General features: G+C 42.4%; 1 protein-coding gene across 6 annotated transcripts in view; it reads right to left on the bottom strand.

The window, feature by feature from the left end:
• Positions 1 to 16,923, bottom strand: part of NRK (Nik related kinase) — a 408,966-nt gene that overhangs the window by 154,788 nt on the left and 237,255 nt on the right. For all 6 annotated transcript variants that reach the window (XM_056540621.1, XM_056540624.1, XM_056540622.1 and 3 more), the window contains 3 exons: positions 11,981 to 12,046; positions 4,882 to 5,043; positions 4,061 to 4,198 (listed from right to left, as the gene is read on the bottom strand). In XM_056540621.1, coding sequence (XP_056396596.1) covers positions 4,061 to 4,198; positions 4,882 to 5,043; positions 11,981 to 12,046 — 366 coding nt within the window. The remainder of the gene's footprint in view (positions 1 to 4,060; positions 4,199 to 4,881; positions 5,044 to 11,980; positions 12,047 to 16,923) is intronic.

Here is a 16,923-nt window from a genome sequence, read left to right as displayed (position 1 = left end):
ACACTACTTAGATGTACGTATGCAGTATACACTGATGAGGGCAGAAAAATGCGCTACAGTACCCTTAAAAACAAAACTTATTTTTGTGAAACACCAGCAGTACACAATAGTGCTGCAGCCAAAAAAAGCTGTGTACTAAACACAAAATTGCACTCTGTCAAAGACCATTAGGAATGTACTGCTGGGTATTATACCATCTACAGACTAGTATAACCAGCAGATGATTTGTTGTGGAACAAAGACACTGAATTGCACTGAAAAATTATTCCTGCCTCCTCTGCTAAGGTTTATGAAGTTGAGGCAGCTTGTTGAAATGTTTGAGGCAACACACAGATATCTGCCCCTCTCTGTAATACTATGCCAAAGAAAGTGAATAGAAGGTTAATGTCTACAGCTGCAGTAAAAATCCTTTTCAGTGAAAAAAACACTGCTTTCTGTCCACCAGAACACTGATGTGACTAGAATGTGAAACGCTGCTGGAAAGAGCTTTTCTGTGTAACACACACAGCAACGTCCATCCTATCTGTATGCAGTGTAATGAATGATATGATGAGTAGTGTTGCTCGCGAATATTCGCAATGCGAATTTTATTCGCGAATATAGCATATTCGCGAATATAGCACTATATATTCGTAATTACGAATATTCGTTGTTTTTTTTTCACAGTACACATCACAGTGATCATCCCTCTCTGCTTCCAGCTTGTGTGGTGTAAAGAAGGCTGTAATACTACTGTGTGAGACAGGTGTGCGAATTTTTTTGCATATGCGAAAATACAACGAGAATATTACGAATATGCGAATATTCGCGAATATATGATGAATATTCGTCCATATATTTGCGAATATTCGCGAATTCGAATATGGCCTATGCCGCTCAACACTAATGACGAGCCGCAAAATGGCTGCCGATTATAGAGGGCTGTGACATCACAGGGGTGACTGGCTGCTGATAGGCTGTATCCTACATGTGATTCTGGGTCATCCCGCCTACTTCCCCTCCTGCCTTGCCTTCCCAGTGTTCCTTACCCCATGTACTGACATGTGGATCTGCCGTTTTAGATGCCCTGGAGCCTGCACCGCAGTAAATGGAGTTTAATGAAGCGATTTGCGCGATAGAATCGCTGCGATATTCGCATTCGTTGTGAATCGACTATTTCCTCAAATTTGTAACGAATTTGGGTTCGTTAGCTTCGATTCGCTCATCTCTAGCGATCACTATGCAGTGATGATGCTAGAATAGCCACATTCAAATATAGGTATATATTTATATCATGATCTAACTGTGATAATAACAGTTCATTTCTGTCAATATATCATGTGTGTGAAATATGTAGTGTGGCAGTGTGGCAAGGAAAGGGTGTATTTCCTTGGCTCACCCTGCAGAAGCTCTCACCTGCTTCTTAAGTAATGAGGCAGGAGGAAAGGGAGGTGTATATGAGATGGAGACTCAGTCTAATCTAGGCTCTTCCTAGGAGACAGCATGTGGGCTGTAGGGAAGAGACAGAGCCTGCTGAGGAGTACACAGCCCGAGCTATGAGGGGCTCAAAGAGACTGCCATGAATTGTGAGTAGAAGGTTGCAGGGGACATAAGTTTAACCGGCTGAGGGAAGCTCAGCGGTTGTTAGTCGGGACAAGCTGATCTGTTTAGTCAGTGACCAGACGGTCTAGGATTTTGTTTTGTTCCTGCTTTTTTGTTTATTTCTTTCCCTGCAACCTGTCTAATAAAACTGGCAAGGTGCCAGATTTGCATTATAAGCATTTGTTTGCTGGTTTATTGAGAAGAAACGCATCCTGTGGCGTGGTCCAGGACGATCCCAGAGCTAATCCCCAAGACGGATCGTCACAGTAGATATTCCTAAATGACAGCGGTGTCAATATGGGATTACATGATACAGGAAAGGGGGAACAATTACACAAAAATCTAATGTGTGTGTAAAAAAATATATATATTATGGTGTACAATGTGATTAAGGTAAGTACATTAGACATGGGGGGGGGAGACCAGATGAAAATAATTATGGCACAAGGGTTGGAATGTGGGGGAGGGGAAGGGAGGGGGAGAAGGAGGGGGTGGCAAGATCTATGATACATACCTGAAATGTGGAATCAACCGTACCAAAAAGGGAGGGAAGACTATTCAAAAAGGGGGGGGGGATACTGTTCCGGAAGTGTGGTACAACTAGTATGAAAATAATTAACCTACTCCAAGAATGCGGAATATGAAAAGCCTTCATTGATGCCTATTGGGCTTCTACTATTCAGCGCATTATGTTGAGTCATCGGATGTTTACATCCCATGACATGCTTTTCCTCCTACTATAGGTTGCATTTATTAGGAATGTTCCGATATCTAGGTACGCGCACTACACGTGACCAGATCTTTGTGCTACCATTGGCTAACCTTGGGGGGGGGCTCGTTCTGATGACATCAGGGGAGTCTATATAAGGGGTGGTTGTACTTCCGGCACTCTCTAGCCACCAGTCTTCTGATGAAGCTGGATGGCCAGCTGTGTTACATTTTAATCAGCAGTGGTTACAGTCAGCACCATTATCTCTATATACTAGTAGCCTCAGAGGATGCCATACAAACATAAGGGGCACACATATCGAGAGACATCTGAACCAAATAAACAATGCAGATGTGGTAGACATACCCTGTGGTTTTAATCCATTTGGTACTGGCACCTAATGGTGTCTAGATCAATTATCATTTATGTTTTCTGGTTTTAAAATGCCAAATAAAAGTTACATTTTATAATTTTTTGTTTTGGGGGGTATCTAGTCTGTTTTGGGGGTCTTCCCTAAAGTTGTTGTTAACTTTTTTTTTAAAAGGTGCACAAATATTGCGCAAGCCCCCTCTGCCTTGCCTTAGAAAATGACATTTGACAGCAAGTTCTAAAGTGATTTTTTTTCATTTGTGCAAAAGACTTGCTCCGTTTTGATAAATTTGGTGCACATAAGCCAAAAACACAGCAAAAGAAAAAAAAAAAAAAAAGAGAGATACATATTGAAAAATTTCTCCCTGTATGTAGTTGGATGGCGGCTTCCACTTCAGCTACAATCTGCTCCTGCTGGGAGTTTATTAGCCTGGTTAGATGCCACCTGAGAGGCCTCTGTGAAAAGAAGTCCTGGTCTCGGAGAAAAGAGCTCCCAGTGTGAGAAGACACAGGCCAAGCCAGATCTGTGGGAGCTAAAGCCTGGAGGAACCTAAGTCTGGTGAGACAGGCCAGACACTTGTGCTCTGGAGCAGTAGGCTCCAAACTAAGGCTGCATTCACATCTCATTTTTACAATATGGTTCCTGTATCTGGTTTCAGTGTAAAAACCGTATGGAACCGTATTGCAAACCATATGTATAGACATGTCATTGAAAACCGTATGCCAAACGTTTTTTTTTCCCGTACACAAAACCGTAGTCTACTACGGTTTTATGTCCAGGTGAAAAACTGGATACAAGCCGTATAAGTTTTTTTTTTTTAAATGGTGGTCAATGGGAACCGTACAGAACCGTATATGTGTATGGTTCCATCCGGTTTGCATAGTACGGTTTTGCAGTTTGCACATGCGCAGTGCACGTGGAAAGTTCTTCCCGCAAATAGAAGAACTTTATTTAATTAAGGGCCAACATAAAACTGTATCCGTTTTTTTCCCAAAAAACATATTAAACCGTATGCAACCGGACATCCATTTTCAAACTGTATATGGTTTAAAACCATATGTATTTACGGTTGTACAAGGTTCTATACGATTCGCTCTGGTTTTGAGGCATACATTTTTTTTGTTTTAATTTGTTTTACCAAAAACCTGATACGGGAACTATATTGCAAAAACGAGATGTGAATGCAGCCTAATAGGGACATGATCCTGTGTTAGTGCTCAGCCCAACAGGTATTTGTTTTGTCTAATCTGCAGAGTGTTGCCAATGTTTTTCTTTGTGGTTGAAGAATATAGTTGGCTAAGGCTGGTTTGTTGTGTGCCAACCATCTCAAACGCTGGAGATGGTGTTCCCCGTGAGTGAACCCCCCAAGTTGTCAATATTTATACTGCATATATCCTCACCTCTAAAATGGCTCTGGGTAAAGCTGGTGTACATGGACTAGAACTGCTTCCGGACCCAAGCCTGGAATGTGCTTGTTGAACAAAGCCTGTCCATTTTAGATTGCTTGGGTCAACATTTATAGTTCTCTTTTCTGATATCTGAAATTATAACAATGTTAAAATTAAAATGATCTGAATCCTCTGACTATCCTATGTCTATATGAACAAAAGGCAATATTACAAAAATGTTTAAGGAAATCTGTCAGCTATTTATCATGCTCAGAGATGCAGACATGGACCACCTCCCTGCTCTGCAGGTTTTACATTCTAGCACTGAGCCTTCACATCAATCATGCAGAGCAGGAAGGGGTAGGGATGGGGGAGGGAGCAGGCTTGCATGCTGTAGCTCAGGCATACCTGTGACACTAAGACCGGGTTCATACAGACGAAAAATGTCCGGAATGTCTGCATGAAAAACAGATGCGAGCATTCCACACATTTGACTAACCGGTGGGAGATAGACCGCTCGGAAATGTGCCGTATCATAGATGCAATGCATTTCCTTATGGACTCTGCAGAAAGAATAGACTTGACTATTCTTTCTGAAGATGCCAGAATCTGAATTTCCACACCAGAAATATCTGGCATAGAAATTCTACTGCGTGAACAGTGCAGCAGAATCCCACTGAGATCGTTCTGCTGTGTGAACATAGCCTTACATTTACAGTAGTAGGAAAACATAATTTTACAACTTTGCAATATATTATAATCTTAGAATGGTATAGAGCTGACAGATGCCCTTTATTGTAACTTTGTTAGTTATTATATATGGTATTTCTTACCTTTAATTCATTCATAGCACCAGTGATTTTATGATCTGAAATGTGTTTTGGTGTCTCTAGATTCTTCTGCATGTGGTCATGTTGCAGAAACAGTAGCTGGGTCTGATCTTTGGGTAAGGTCCGATGAAACTTCCGTTGATTTTGAGTATCTTCAGACTTTTGCTATTGAAAATAAAGTTTTATAGAATGTTCTGTGATTCATACTGCTCCTTAAAAAATGTGAAAACTATTCCCCCAGCTAATGTAAGGAGACACAATAACTTAATTCCCCATGGGAGAGCTCAAATGAGAATTGATGGAAAAGAAATTAAGAGAAAGATGAACAAACATTGAAAAGATGGATTTACCAATTTATCATAAGAATATAAATGAAGTGTATGAGGAGTGTGAATACTACTCAATAAGGGATTCTGAAGATGGGAACCAGTGGAGCGAAAAGGTTGTGTTGCCTATGGCAACACATCAAATGTCTTTTTTCTAGAGAAATGTACAAAGAAAAATGAGGCTGTGAATGGTTGCTATGGGGCAAAGCTGAAATTTGTTTATTTTGCCTTAGTTTTTTTTTTAGAATCTAGTAATAGTTCAGATTATAACATAAAAAAAGGGATTATGTAATTTAGTGTAAAATTGCAATTTTACGTTTGGTATATTTTAGAGATGTCTGTGCAGGGCAGTAGAAGCTATCCATTTTCCTTCTCTGATCTTTATATAACTTTTTTTTAATGTGTGAGTCTGTAGATTTTTTTCTAAGTAGACCATTGCTCACCTTCTTTGTCCCACCTATGTTGTGGTGTTCGTAATCCATTAGCTAAACGTATAGTCACTATTAAAGTGTACCAGTACTTTAATTAGAAATTTAAAAACATGCATGGTTTTGTTACATTAACCCCACAGTAGTGACAAGGTAATTTTAGGGATTTAACTCCTGTTATTGTGTCTTCGAGAGTCCCCTCCAAAGTGCACAGTTATTTCACATTATCTCCCTTTTAGAGTGCTAGAACTGGGCTCTTTCCAGCAGTACTTATACCTGAACTTCCTTTCTAATACTTTCCTGGCCAATCAAAGGACAACACCCATTCTTTCCTGCTATGCTATTATGTAGTACTGGAGGAAGTGCACCTGACCGAACAGGCTTGCTGGGGTGGTTTACAGTGCACTATAGATGGCACATGAGCAAAAAGTGAAAAATTACAGCAAGCAAATGGTTACATCGCAACAGCAGCCCAGGTCTAAGCAGTAAACTACTGTTGCTGATGTTGACAAGCTACACTGGGGAAAGCTGCCCAGACTTGTATGGGTAGTCAGGTATAATCAAAGCTTCTCTCTTATCTCTATCAGGTACAGTGTGGATCATCTGGAGGAGAGAGACAAGCTCAAGTACACACAGATACTTCAGGCTTTCTCTTGCATAACACTAGCTAAGCCATGCCCCCACTTCCTGTGTTTTATCTTGGTCTGTCTGCTTCAAGAGATGGAATGCCCCTAACAGACAGTGGGAAGCAGTTTATATGGAAGTGGAATATTGTGTGACCAATACTTTAGAGCTTTCTTTTCAGGGGAGTTAATTTTCTTAACCCCTGCATTCACTTCCAGGCAAAGGAAGAGGCGGCATCTCGTAACTAAAAAAGCAAGTATACTAAGTGATTGTTTGAGCTAGTGATTGTGTGTCTGTATACAAGAGTGTGAAGTATACAAGTCAGTGTAAGTATAAAAGTGAGAGGGACCTAAAATTAAGGGAATACCGTAAGTATTGTGAGCATTTCTGTGTTTTTTTTTTTTTTTTTTTTTGACCGATAGGGGGGGTGTCTGCTCCAGTAAAGAGGGAGGGAGGAGTGCAGGGCAGGCCAGACAGGTACTGGTAGTGGGGGACTCAATTATTAGGGGGGACAGACAGGGCGATCTGTCACAAAGACTGGGATCGCCGAACAGTGTGTTATCTTCCTGGCGCTCGAGTTTGGCACATCGCGGATCGGGTTGACAGGTTGCTGGGTGGGGCTGGAGAGGACCCAGCAGTTGTGGTACATATTGGCACCAATGACAAAGTAAGAGGCAGTTGGAGTGTCCCTAAAAATGATTTCAGGCACTTAGGCCGCAAGCTTAAGGCAAGGAACTCCAAGGTAATATTTTCTGAAATATTACCTGTACCACGAGCCACACCAGAGAGGCAGCGGGAGATTAGGGAGGTAAACAAGTGGCTCAGAAGCTGGTGTAGGAAGAAGGGGTTTGGGTATATTGAGAAAAAAAAGCAAATATAGTAAACAAATTCTTTTCCACTGTTTTCACCAGGGACATTGAATTGCCAAGTGAAATACAGCGAGAGAAAGTAAACTCCCCAGTGCTGCCTACAAAAAATCTAAATAGACAAATCACCAGAAGTAATGAGCGGCATATGCCATATTCGAATTCGCGATATTTCGCGAATATGAGGACGAATATTCGTCCCATATTTGTGAAATTAGAATATCCGTTATATTCGTGACGTTTTTTGAATTGCGAAATTTCGCTATTGTGAGTGTGAAATTAATAGCGAAATTTTGCTAGTCTGCTCATGCACGCTATAACATCATGCGAGGGATGTTGCTAAGCTCTGACAACTGTACTTGCAGAACACTCATTGGCTCACAGGCATAAGTAGGGCGGAATTTCCACGAATATTCGCATTGCAAATATTCGTATTCCGAATATTCGCAATGCGAATATTTGCAGGCATAAACCTTTCACCTCACAGTCTCATCCCTGGGTCTTTAATGAAATGATACAAGCATTGCATTTATCAGTCGAAGGAGATCCCTACAATGTGCTCAGTTTTTAAAACAGTTTGAAAAAAAGACGAATATTCGTAATAGCGAATTTTAATCGCGAAATTCGTAATATTCGCAAATTAGCGAATATGCAATATTCGCAACGAATATTCGAATTGCGAATATTCATGAGCAACACTAATCACTAGGTCCAGATGGCATTCACCCCCGTGTTCTAAAGGAATTAAGTAATGTAATAGACAGACCCCTATTTTTAATCTTCAGGGACTCTATAGTAACAGGGACTGATCCCCAGGACTTGCGCATGGCAAATGTGGTGCCAATATTTAAAAAGGGGTCAAAAGGTCAACCCAGGAATATAGGCCTATTAGTTTAACCTATGTTGCATGTAAATTGTTTGAGGGTTTTCTAAGAGATGCTATTTTGTAGTATCTTGATAAAAATAAATGTATGACCCCATATCAGCATGGATTTATGAGGGATCGGTCCTGTCAAACTAACCTGATCAGCTTTTATGAGGAGGTGAGCACCAGACTGGACCAGGGGCAATCGCTGGATGTCTCATATCTAGATTTTTCCAAAGCATTTGATTCAGTGCCACATAAAAGGTTGGTGAATAAAATGAGAATGCTTGGATTGAGGGAACATGTGTGCAAGTGGGTTAATGGTACTTATTCTCATTGGGTGACTGTTACTAGTGGGGTACCACAGTGGTCAGTCTTGTGTCCTGTTCTATTTAATATATTTATTAATGACCTTGTAGAGGGGTTGAATAGTAAAGTAGCAATCTTTGCAGATGATACTAAACTCTGTAAAGCAGTAAACACTATAGAGGACAGTGAACTGTTACAAATGGATCTGGATAGGTTGGCGGTTTGGGCTGGGAAGTGGCAAATGAGGTCCAACACTGATAAATGTAAGATAATGCACATGGGGAAGAAAAATCCGGGCTGGGATTATGTATTAAATAGGAGAACACTTGGGACAACTGACATGGAAAAGGACTTGGGTGTCTTAGTTAATAGTAAACTTAGCTGTAGTGACCAGTGTGGGGCAGCTGCTGCCAAGGCAAATAAAACCATGGGGTGCATCAATAGGGGTATAGATGCCCACGACAAGGAAATAATTCTACCACTGTACAAATCACTAGTCAGACCACACATGGAATACTGTGTACAGTACTGGGCACCAGTGTACAAGAAAGATATAGTGGAGCTGGAGAGGGTTCAAAGACGGGCAACCAAGGTTATACGGGGAATGGGAGGACTACAGAACACAGAAAGATTATCAGAATTAGGGTTATTTAGTTTAGAAAAAAGTTTTAGGGGCGACCTAAAAAATATGTATAAATATATCAGGGGACAGTACAGAGATCTCTCCCATGATCTATTTATACCCAGGACTGTATCTATAACAAGGGGGCATTCTCTACGTCTAGAGGAAAGAAGGTTTCTACACCAGCACAGGCGGGGGTTCTTTACTGTAAGAGCAGCGAGACTGTGGAATTCTCTGCCAGAGGAGGTGGTCATAGTGAACTCTGTAAAAGAATTTATAAGGGTTCTGGATGCATTTTTGGAAAATAATAACATTAGAGGTTATGGATTCTATATCTATATCAACTTAGTAGGGACTCATTAGGGTTATAGGTTGAACTTGATGGACTCTGGTCTTTTTTCAACCTTATGAACTATGTAACTATGTTAAAGCGCAACTGTCATGAGGCTTGGGGCATATAACCTAACCACAGTGTGTGTGTGTGTGTGTGTGTGTGTGGTGTGTAGAATATGTCTCCAGCCTTACTTGTATCCCTCTTATTACAGCTTTTATTATCTGAAAAAACATTTTATATGCAGCCACCAACAGTTGGATATGCGTGGCATATATATGGTTTGCTATGCCCGCGGCAGCCAATCCTATCCCCTGTACACCAGCACTAGGACCACTTCGTGATTGACACACAGGTCCCAGCGCATGACTCCCTTATCTTTCATCTGTAAGTACTGCCAGACATTACTTTACAGAGCGAGTGCTCTGTCTGACACCTCCATGCACCCAGGCCATACTGGAGGCAGAGTGAGCGCTCTCTGCCTCTAGTGAATGCAGAAGCGCCCAGCGTGTCTCTCGCACAGAGCAGAAGAAAGAGCAGAAGGACGGGCACTGTCCATGCTCACAGAGGCGTCAGACAGTGGGAGTGAGCGCTCACTCTGTAAAGTACTGTAGATCGGTGCTCACGTACGAAAGATAAGGGGGTCATGCGCTGGGACCTGTGTGTCAATCACGCAGTGGTCCCAGCTCTGGTGTACAGGGGATAGGCGGGGCATAGCAAACCCCTAGCCCTGCATATCCGACTATCAGTCGCTGCATATAAAAGTGTTTTTTGAGATAATAAAAGCTGTAATAAGAGGGATACAAGTAAAGCTGGAGACCTATTCTACACACCATACACACACTATGGTTAGGTTATATGCCCCAAGCCTCATGACAAATACACTTTAAGGACTTTTTCCAGTCTTTTTCCATTTTTGCACTTTAGTTTTTTTCCTCCTCACCTTCTAAAAATCATAACACTTTCCGTTTTCCACCAACAGACCTATATTAGGCCTTGTTTTATGTGCTACAAATTTTACTTTGTAATGACATCAATAATTTCACCACAAAATCTACGACAAAACAAAAACATTTTTTATTTGTGGGACAAAATTTAAATAAAAACCCTCCATTTTGTAAATTTTATCGGCTTCCTTTTCTACGCAGTGCACTTTATTCTGTAGGTCCATATGATTAAAATGATACCCAATTTATATAGGTTTGATTTTTTTTTTCTTCTGTTAAAAAATTATATTTTTGTGCACGAAAATTTGTACATTTAAAATTGCCCTCTTCTGACCCCTATAACTATTTTTATTTTTCCGTATTCGGGGATGTGTGGGGGCTCATTTTTTGCTCTGTGATCTGTATTTTTTTATCAGTTTTTTTTTATCAATTTTTGTTTTGATGGGACGTTTTGATCGCTTTTTATAATTTTTTTTGGTTATTCAAAATTACCATAAATATGCAATTAGACTGTGCAGTTTAATTGTTTATATTTTTATAGTTTGGACATTTACGCATGCAGTGGTACCACATTTTTGTTTACATATTTTTTTTATGGGAATGGGGGTGATTCAAACTTTTATTAGGATAGGTGTTAATTCACATTTATTAAAGGGGTACTCAAAAACTTTTTTTTTTTAATCAACTGGCTCCAGAAAGTTAAACAGATTTGTAAATTCCTTCTATTAAAAAATCTTAATCCTTCCAGTACTTATTGGCTACTGAATACTACAGAGAAAATTATTTTCTTTTTGGAACACAGTGCTCTCTGCTGACATCACAAGCACAGTGCTCTCTGCTGACACCTCTGTCCATTTTAGGAACTGTCCAGAGCAGCACATGTTAGCTATGGGGATTTTCTCCTACTCAAGACAGTTCTTAAAATGGACAGAGATGTCAGCAGAAAAAACTGTGGTCATGATGTCAGTAGACAGCTCTGTGTTACAAAAAGAAAATAATTAGTATTCAGCAGCTAAGAAGTACTGGAAGGATTAAGATTTTTTTAAAAGAAGTAATTTACAAATCTGTTTAACTTTTTTTGATTAAAAAAAAAAAAAGTTTTCCACCAGAGTAGCCCTTTAACTTTATTTTAGCCCTGATAGGGGACTATTACATGCAATCCTTGAATTGCATACACTGTTCAATAGTATGCATTAGCTTATCATTGATCAGTGTTATCGGTGCTTGATTGCTCCAGGCTGCTGGGGGTTCCTGGAGTATCAAGTCAATGATCGGAAGGTGAGGAGGCAGGTAAGGGCCCTCCCGCCATCCTCTCAGCTGATCGGGACACCACGGTTTTACCACGGTGGTCCCAATCAGCTCCGCTGAGCAGCAAGGATTGTTTTTTCTATTTTAGATTGTGGCATCTAAGGGGTTAATAACGGGCATCACCGCAATTGGTGATGTCCGGCATTAAACACGGGTCCCGGTAACTGATAGCCACTGGGACCACCCCACTATGACATGGGCTCAGCTTCTGAGCCCATGTCATAGAAGGGGAGTGTGGCAGCACCCTTAAGAGGTTAAAACAAATATGTTAGGACTCACATAGGATATCAAACGGAGGTAAGTTGTTTGAAAGGACAGTGAACCTTTAGGCGTATGTGAATCAAATATTTAATCCTTTTGAGGATATATTTTGCAAATATTTTAAGCACCACCAAAATTGGGCCTAAGAAATATAGGAAAGGCCAAAAGCAGCTAAGCCTACTGTATGTATATTTGTTTTAAATGATACTTCTTACCATTTGAGAAAGTGCAGATTCAGTTGGATTGCTTTTTCCATCAGTCTTGTGCTTGAGCACCTCGTGCTGTACAGAGAGAATTAAATCTGTCATTAAAATGTGTTTTACTACCAAATTTCCTACATATGAATAACAAAGAAAATGAATGCTTCCGCAAGGTCGCTCCACTGTTCCTCCTACAGACATCTGTACTTATATCTTTCACCTATTTCAGAAGTATTACTATATTCAGTATTCTTCAAACAAAGCAAGGACTGGATACAGAAACACATTTTTGATAATTTCCTCAGTGTTTATTTGGACCAAAAATAGCAACTGTTAGGATACTTAACACGTACTTAGTTGTCGTGGCTTTGGCATGCAGATATAAAATCTTACTGCATTCATACAAAGCAGCCAAAAACTGCACGGATTCACAGTGGTTTTTCTGTATCAACTTCAATTAAGAAAACTTACAGTACAAAAAAAAAAAAAAAAATGGATGTAAGAACTAATGATTAAGCCATGACTACTGCCATATGGTTTTACTTTATTTTGTGTATTCTCTGATACATGACATTTAAAACAACCTTTAAATCCCCAACTTTGTATTGGTTAAACAGTATATCAAAATCTGTGTGAATCTGGCTTTTAGGCCGAGTTCACATGACAGAATTTCTAAGTGTAGTCATGAAGTCAGGAATTTCCAAGTGAAGTTGGGTGTAGCGAGGCAGTGGTGCAGAGCGCTCACCCCCGACAGGCTCTCATGTCCTAGAGACGTGAGAGTGAAGATAAATAGTTCAATAGTTTGCTATTGGATAGCACTGTGCAGTGTGATCAGCGCTCTACTAATACAGGAGGTGGGTGTGGGGTGCAGCGGCAATACCCTTGCAATGTCTCAGATAGGAACATTAATTATTTGAGTCTGGCACAATAGTATACTTGGTTCTTTGTATATGATGTCACTATTAGAGATGAGCGAATCGAAGCAGTTGAACCTGAATTCATTACAAATTTCATGATTTATTCGATTCGCAACAAATGTGAATATCGACGCAATTCTATTGCGCAAATAGTTTCATTAAACTCCATTTTACAGCGTTCCATGCTCCAGGACACCTAAAATGGCAAATCCACATCTCAGTACATGGGGCAGGGGATGCTGGGAAGGCGGGAAGGGCTGCTCATTTCATGCCATATATACTGCAGAGAGAGAGGACGGACTGCATTTCTGTGTGTTACGCTCCACACACTTCCAACTGCTAGTCACATCAGCTTTATGGACAGAGAGCAAGCAGTGCTTTGCTTGTTCTCACTGAGAAGGATTTTTACACCAGCCATTAACCTACCAGTCACTTTATTCAGCATTTTATCAGAGAGAGGCAGATTGCTTTTCATTGCCTTATACATATCAACAAGCTGCCTTTACTCCATGAACCATATCACAGGAGGCAGGAATGATTTTTCAGCATTTTTCTGCTGCTTATACTAGTATGTAGATGGTATAATAACCAGCAGTTGACACCATTCTTAATACTCTGTGACAGAGTGCAATTATTATTATTTTTTTGTGGTGCTGCACTGTTGTGTCCTGCTGGTGTGCAAAAATATGTTTTTTCAGCGGACTGTAGTGCATTTTCTGCCCTCATTCGTGCATACCACATACCTAAATCTAAGTAGTGAACTTTTTTGTACCTGTTGATCTGTAACAAGCCTACATACAGTGAAAGGCCAGCAAAAACTAATCACTAATCATTGTTTCATGAAAATACGTTTTCCAAGTGTACTGTAGCGCATTTTTTTGCCCTCATACATACATACCACATACCTACATCAAACCAGTCTACTATTTTGTATCTGTAAATCTGTAACAAGTCTAGATACTGGGAAAGTCCAGGCAAAAGTAATCACCGGCTGGTGTTTTACGAAAATAAGTTTTCCAAGTGCACTGTAGCGCATTTTATTGCCCTCATACGTGCATACCACATACCTAAATCTAAGTAGTTTACCATTTTGTACCTGTTAATCTGTCAAGGGCCTACATACTGTGAAAGTCCAAGCACTAGTACTCACCGGATAGTGTTTTACAAAAATACAGGCTTTTTAATGCGTACTGTAGCGCATTTTTACTGCCCTCATCAGTGCATACTGCATACGTACATCTAAGTAGTGTACCATTTTGTACCTGTTAATCTGTCAAGGGCCTACATATTGTGAAAGGACAGCCAAAAGTAATCACCTGCTACTGTTCGAGACAAATACTGTTTTAAGAGTAGTGAAGCGTATTGTACTACCCTCATATACCCACTAAGTATGTCAGGCAGAGAAGTGCCAGGACGTGCACAGAGGAGTGGCAGAGGCCTAAATCCTTTAGGCAGAGGTCGCAGTAGACTTGGGGCGAGTGGCAGCAGGAGTCGCAGCGAGAGGCCTGAGCTCCCGTTATCAGCTAGCAGTCGTGTCTCGACCAGCAACCCATCTGCTGTCGTCGATTGGATAACAAGGTCATCCAGTTCATCACAAGTGACATCTGACACCCCCAGTCAACAGTCGTTGGGTTCCTCAGACACAACCCCCAGTTGGCATGGCCCGGGAGCAGTCCCTGACCTCCCATTGCCTCTGTCCTATGCTGTTCCCTCTCCTACAGAAGTATCTTATGCAGTGGGTTCAACTCCAATATTCACTGAGGACGATCTAATAGAGGACAGTCAGCAGCTACTGCCCAGCGAGGAACGGGAGAAGACATGCACCGCTTCCTCCGCTAGGCGGGCAAGTAGTGATGAGGAGAGTGACGTGGGAGGCGGTGTGGCCAGGGTTCAGGGTCCTGAAGCAGACACTGTTGAGGAACCTGAGGAGGACATCAGTGACGTGCAGACACAACACGATGATGATGATCATCATCAGGAGAAGAGAGTTGCAGGTTGTCCGTGAGGCAGCAGCTGAGCCAGCAAGGCGGTAGCATGGTTGGCAGTCAGCATGGTGGCAGAAGTGGAAATTCTGGAGCTAAACGTGCCCGGGGGAGACCACCTGCTTCGCGGCAGCCTACCTTTTCGGGAGGTAGTGGAACAGGGGTTCCTGGAGATGGCGGCAGTAGCAGTCAATTAGTGCAGACTGTTGGTGGGAAAATCAGCTACTTGGCGGTGTAGCAGTTTTTCATCAAGCATCCGGAGGAGGTTCACATAGCCACATGCAAGATATGTCGGCAGAAGGTGAAGCATGGCCAGGGTCCCAATGTTGGCACCACGGCCCTGCGTCAACACATGGTTCGCCACCATAAAGCGGCCTGGGAGAACCATGGCTCCGATGTAGTGGTCCAGCCTGTTGCAGCACCCAGTGGCCAGCCGCTCCCTCCTTCAGCCAGACAAGGCTCCACCACCTCAGCTGAAGGGAGCTGTGTGTCATATCCTCCTTCTGTCACTCCAGATGCTCCTGCTTCTCCCACTTTTAGTCAGACATTCCGCCAACAATCCATCAGCGAAGCCATGTCCAAGAGACAACAGTATGCGCCCACTCATCCGACGGTGCAGAAGCTGAATGTGCTCCTTTCTAAGTTGCTGGTGCTGCAGTCCCTCACTTTTCAAGTGTTGGACTCTGCACCTTTCAGAGAACTGAGGGCTTGTGCCGAGCCGAGGTGGAGAGTACCAAGCCGTCATTTCTTTGCGAAGAAGGCAGTACCAGCCCCGTACAATTTTGTGGAAGAGAAGGTGGGCCAGTCCTTGAGCCTGTCGGTGTGTACCAAAGTGCACGGAAGCACCGACATCTGGAGCTGTAACTACAGTCAGGGACAATACATGTCCTTTATGGCTCACTGGGTGAATCTGGTTCCTGCACCGTCACAACCCCAACTTGGACAGGTCATGCCGCTTCCTCCTACACGCTGTCAGCCCGTTGGTCCTGTGACAGTGTGCGACTCCGCCTCCTCATCCTCCAATGTGTCCTCAGCCTCCACTGCCCAGACAAGTCTCAGTGGCCCTTCAGCATACCATGTGTGCAGGGCACGGCGGTGTCAGGCTGTTCTTCACATGGTTTGCCTTGGCGAAAAGAGTCACACGGGATGAACTGCTAAAAATCATTTGTAATGAAATCATAGCATGGCTTACTCCACAAAAACTGGAAATGCAAACCATGGTGACCGACAACGGGAAGAACATCGTGGCCACGCTGCGACAAGGAAGGGTCGCCCATGCGCCCGGCGTGGCACACGTGTTAAATATGGTTGTCAAGCAGTTCCTGAAGTGTTCCCCCCATTTGCAAGACCTCCTCAGAAGGGGAAGAAAACTTTGCATGCACTTTAGCCACTCGTACACCGCAAAGCATAACCTCCTTGAGCGTCAGAATGGTATCCCCCAACATAGTCTGATTTGTGACGTTGCCACGCGTTGGAATTCCACCCTGCATATGTTGGGCCGACTGTACAAACAGAGAAAAGCCATCACTGATTTCTTGATGATCCAAGCAGATAGGAGTACTCCCCTGTGTAACTTCAATGTGAACCAGTGGCAGCTCATACATGACATCTGCCGTTTGCTCAGGCCCTTTGAGGAAGCCACATTATACGTAAGTCGCCAAGATTACAGGATGAACAACGTCATTCCACTGCTTCATTTCTTACAACAAATGTTGGAAACAATGGCTTGTCAGGGCAATGGAGACTTTGCACCTACATCTCACGGCCACATGATCCCTGTGGGAGCTGAACTGGAGGAGGAGGAGGATGTGGAGCACAGTTTAGGTTTGATGAGATGGTCTGTGTTTCTAGTCATCTGAGAGGAGAGGAGGAGCATGATGAACTAGAGGAGCTAGAGGGTTATGAGGAAGGCGAGACAGAGGACCCAGACACACCGTGGCAGTATGCAGTGGAGATGGAGGCAGGGAGTCCCTCTGAGCCACTTGCACAAATGACATGATGCATGATCTCTTGCTTGCGTAGTGACAGCCGAATTGTCACCATTCGGCAGCGGGATGAC

The sequence above is a fragment of the Hyla sarda genome, chromosome 9 (genome assembly GCF_029499605.1).
Source record: "Hyla sarda isolate aHylSar1 chromosome 9, aHylSar1.hap1, whole genome shotgun sequence".
NCBI lineage: Eukaryota > Metazoa > Chordata > Amphibia > Anura > Hylidae > Hyla > Hyla sarda.
The sequence above is the reverse complement of the archived record's forward strand: the minus strand, read 5'-3'. Positions and strand labels throughout refer to the sequence as shown.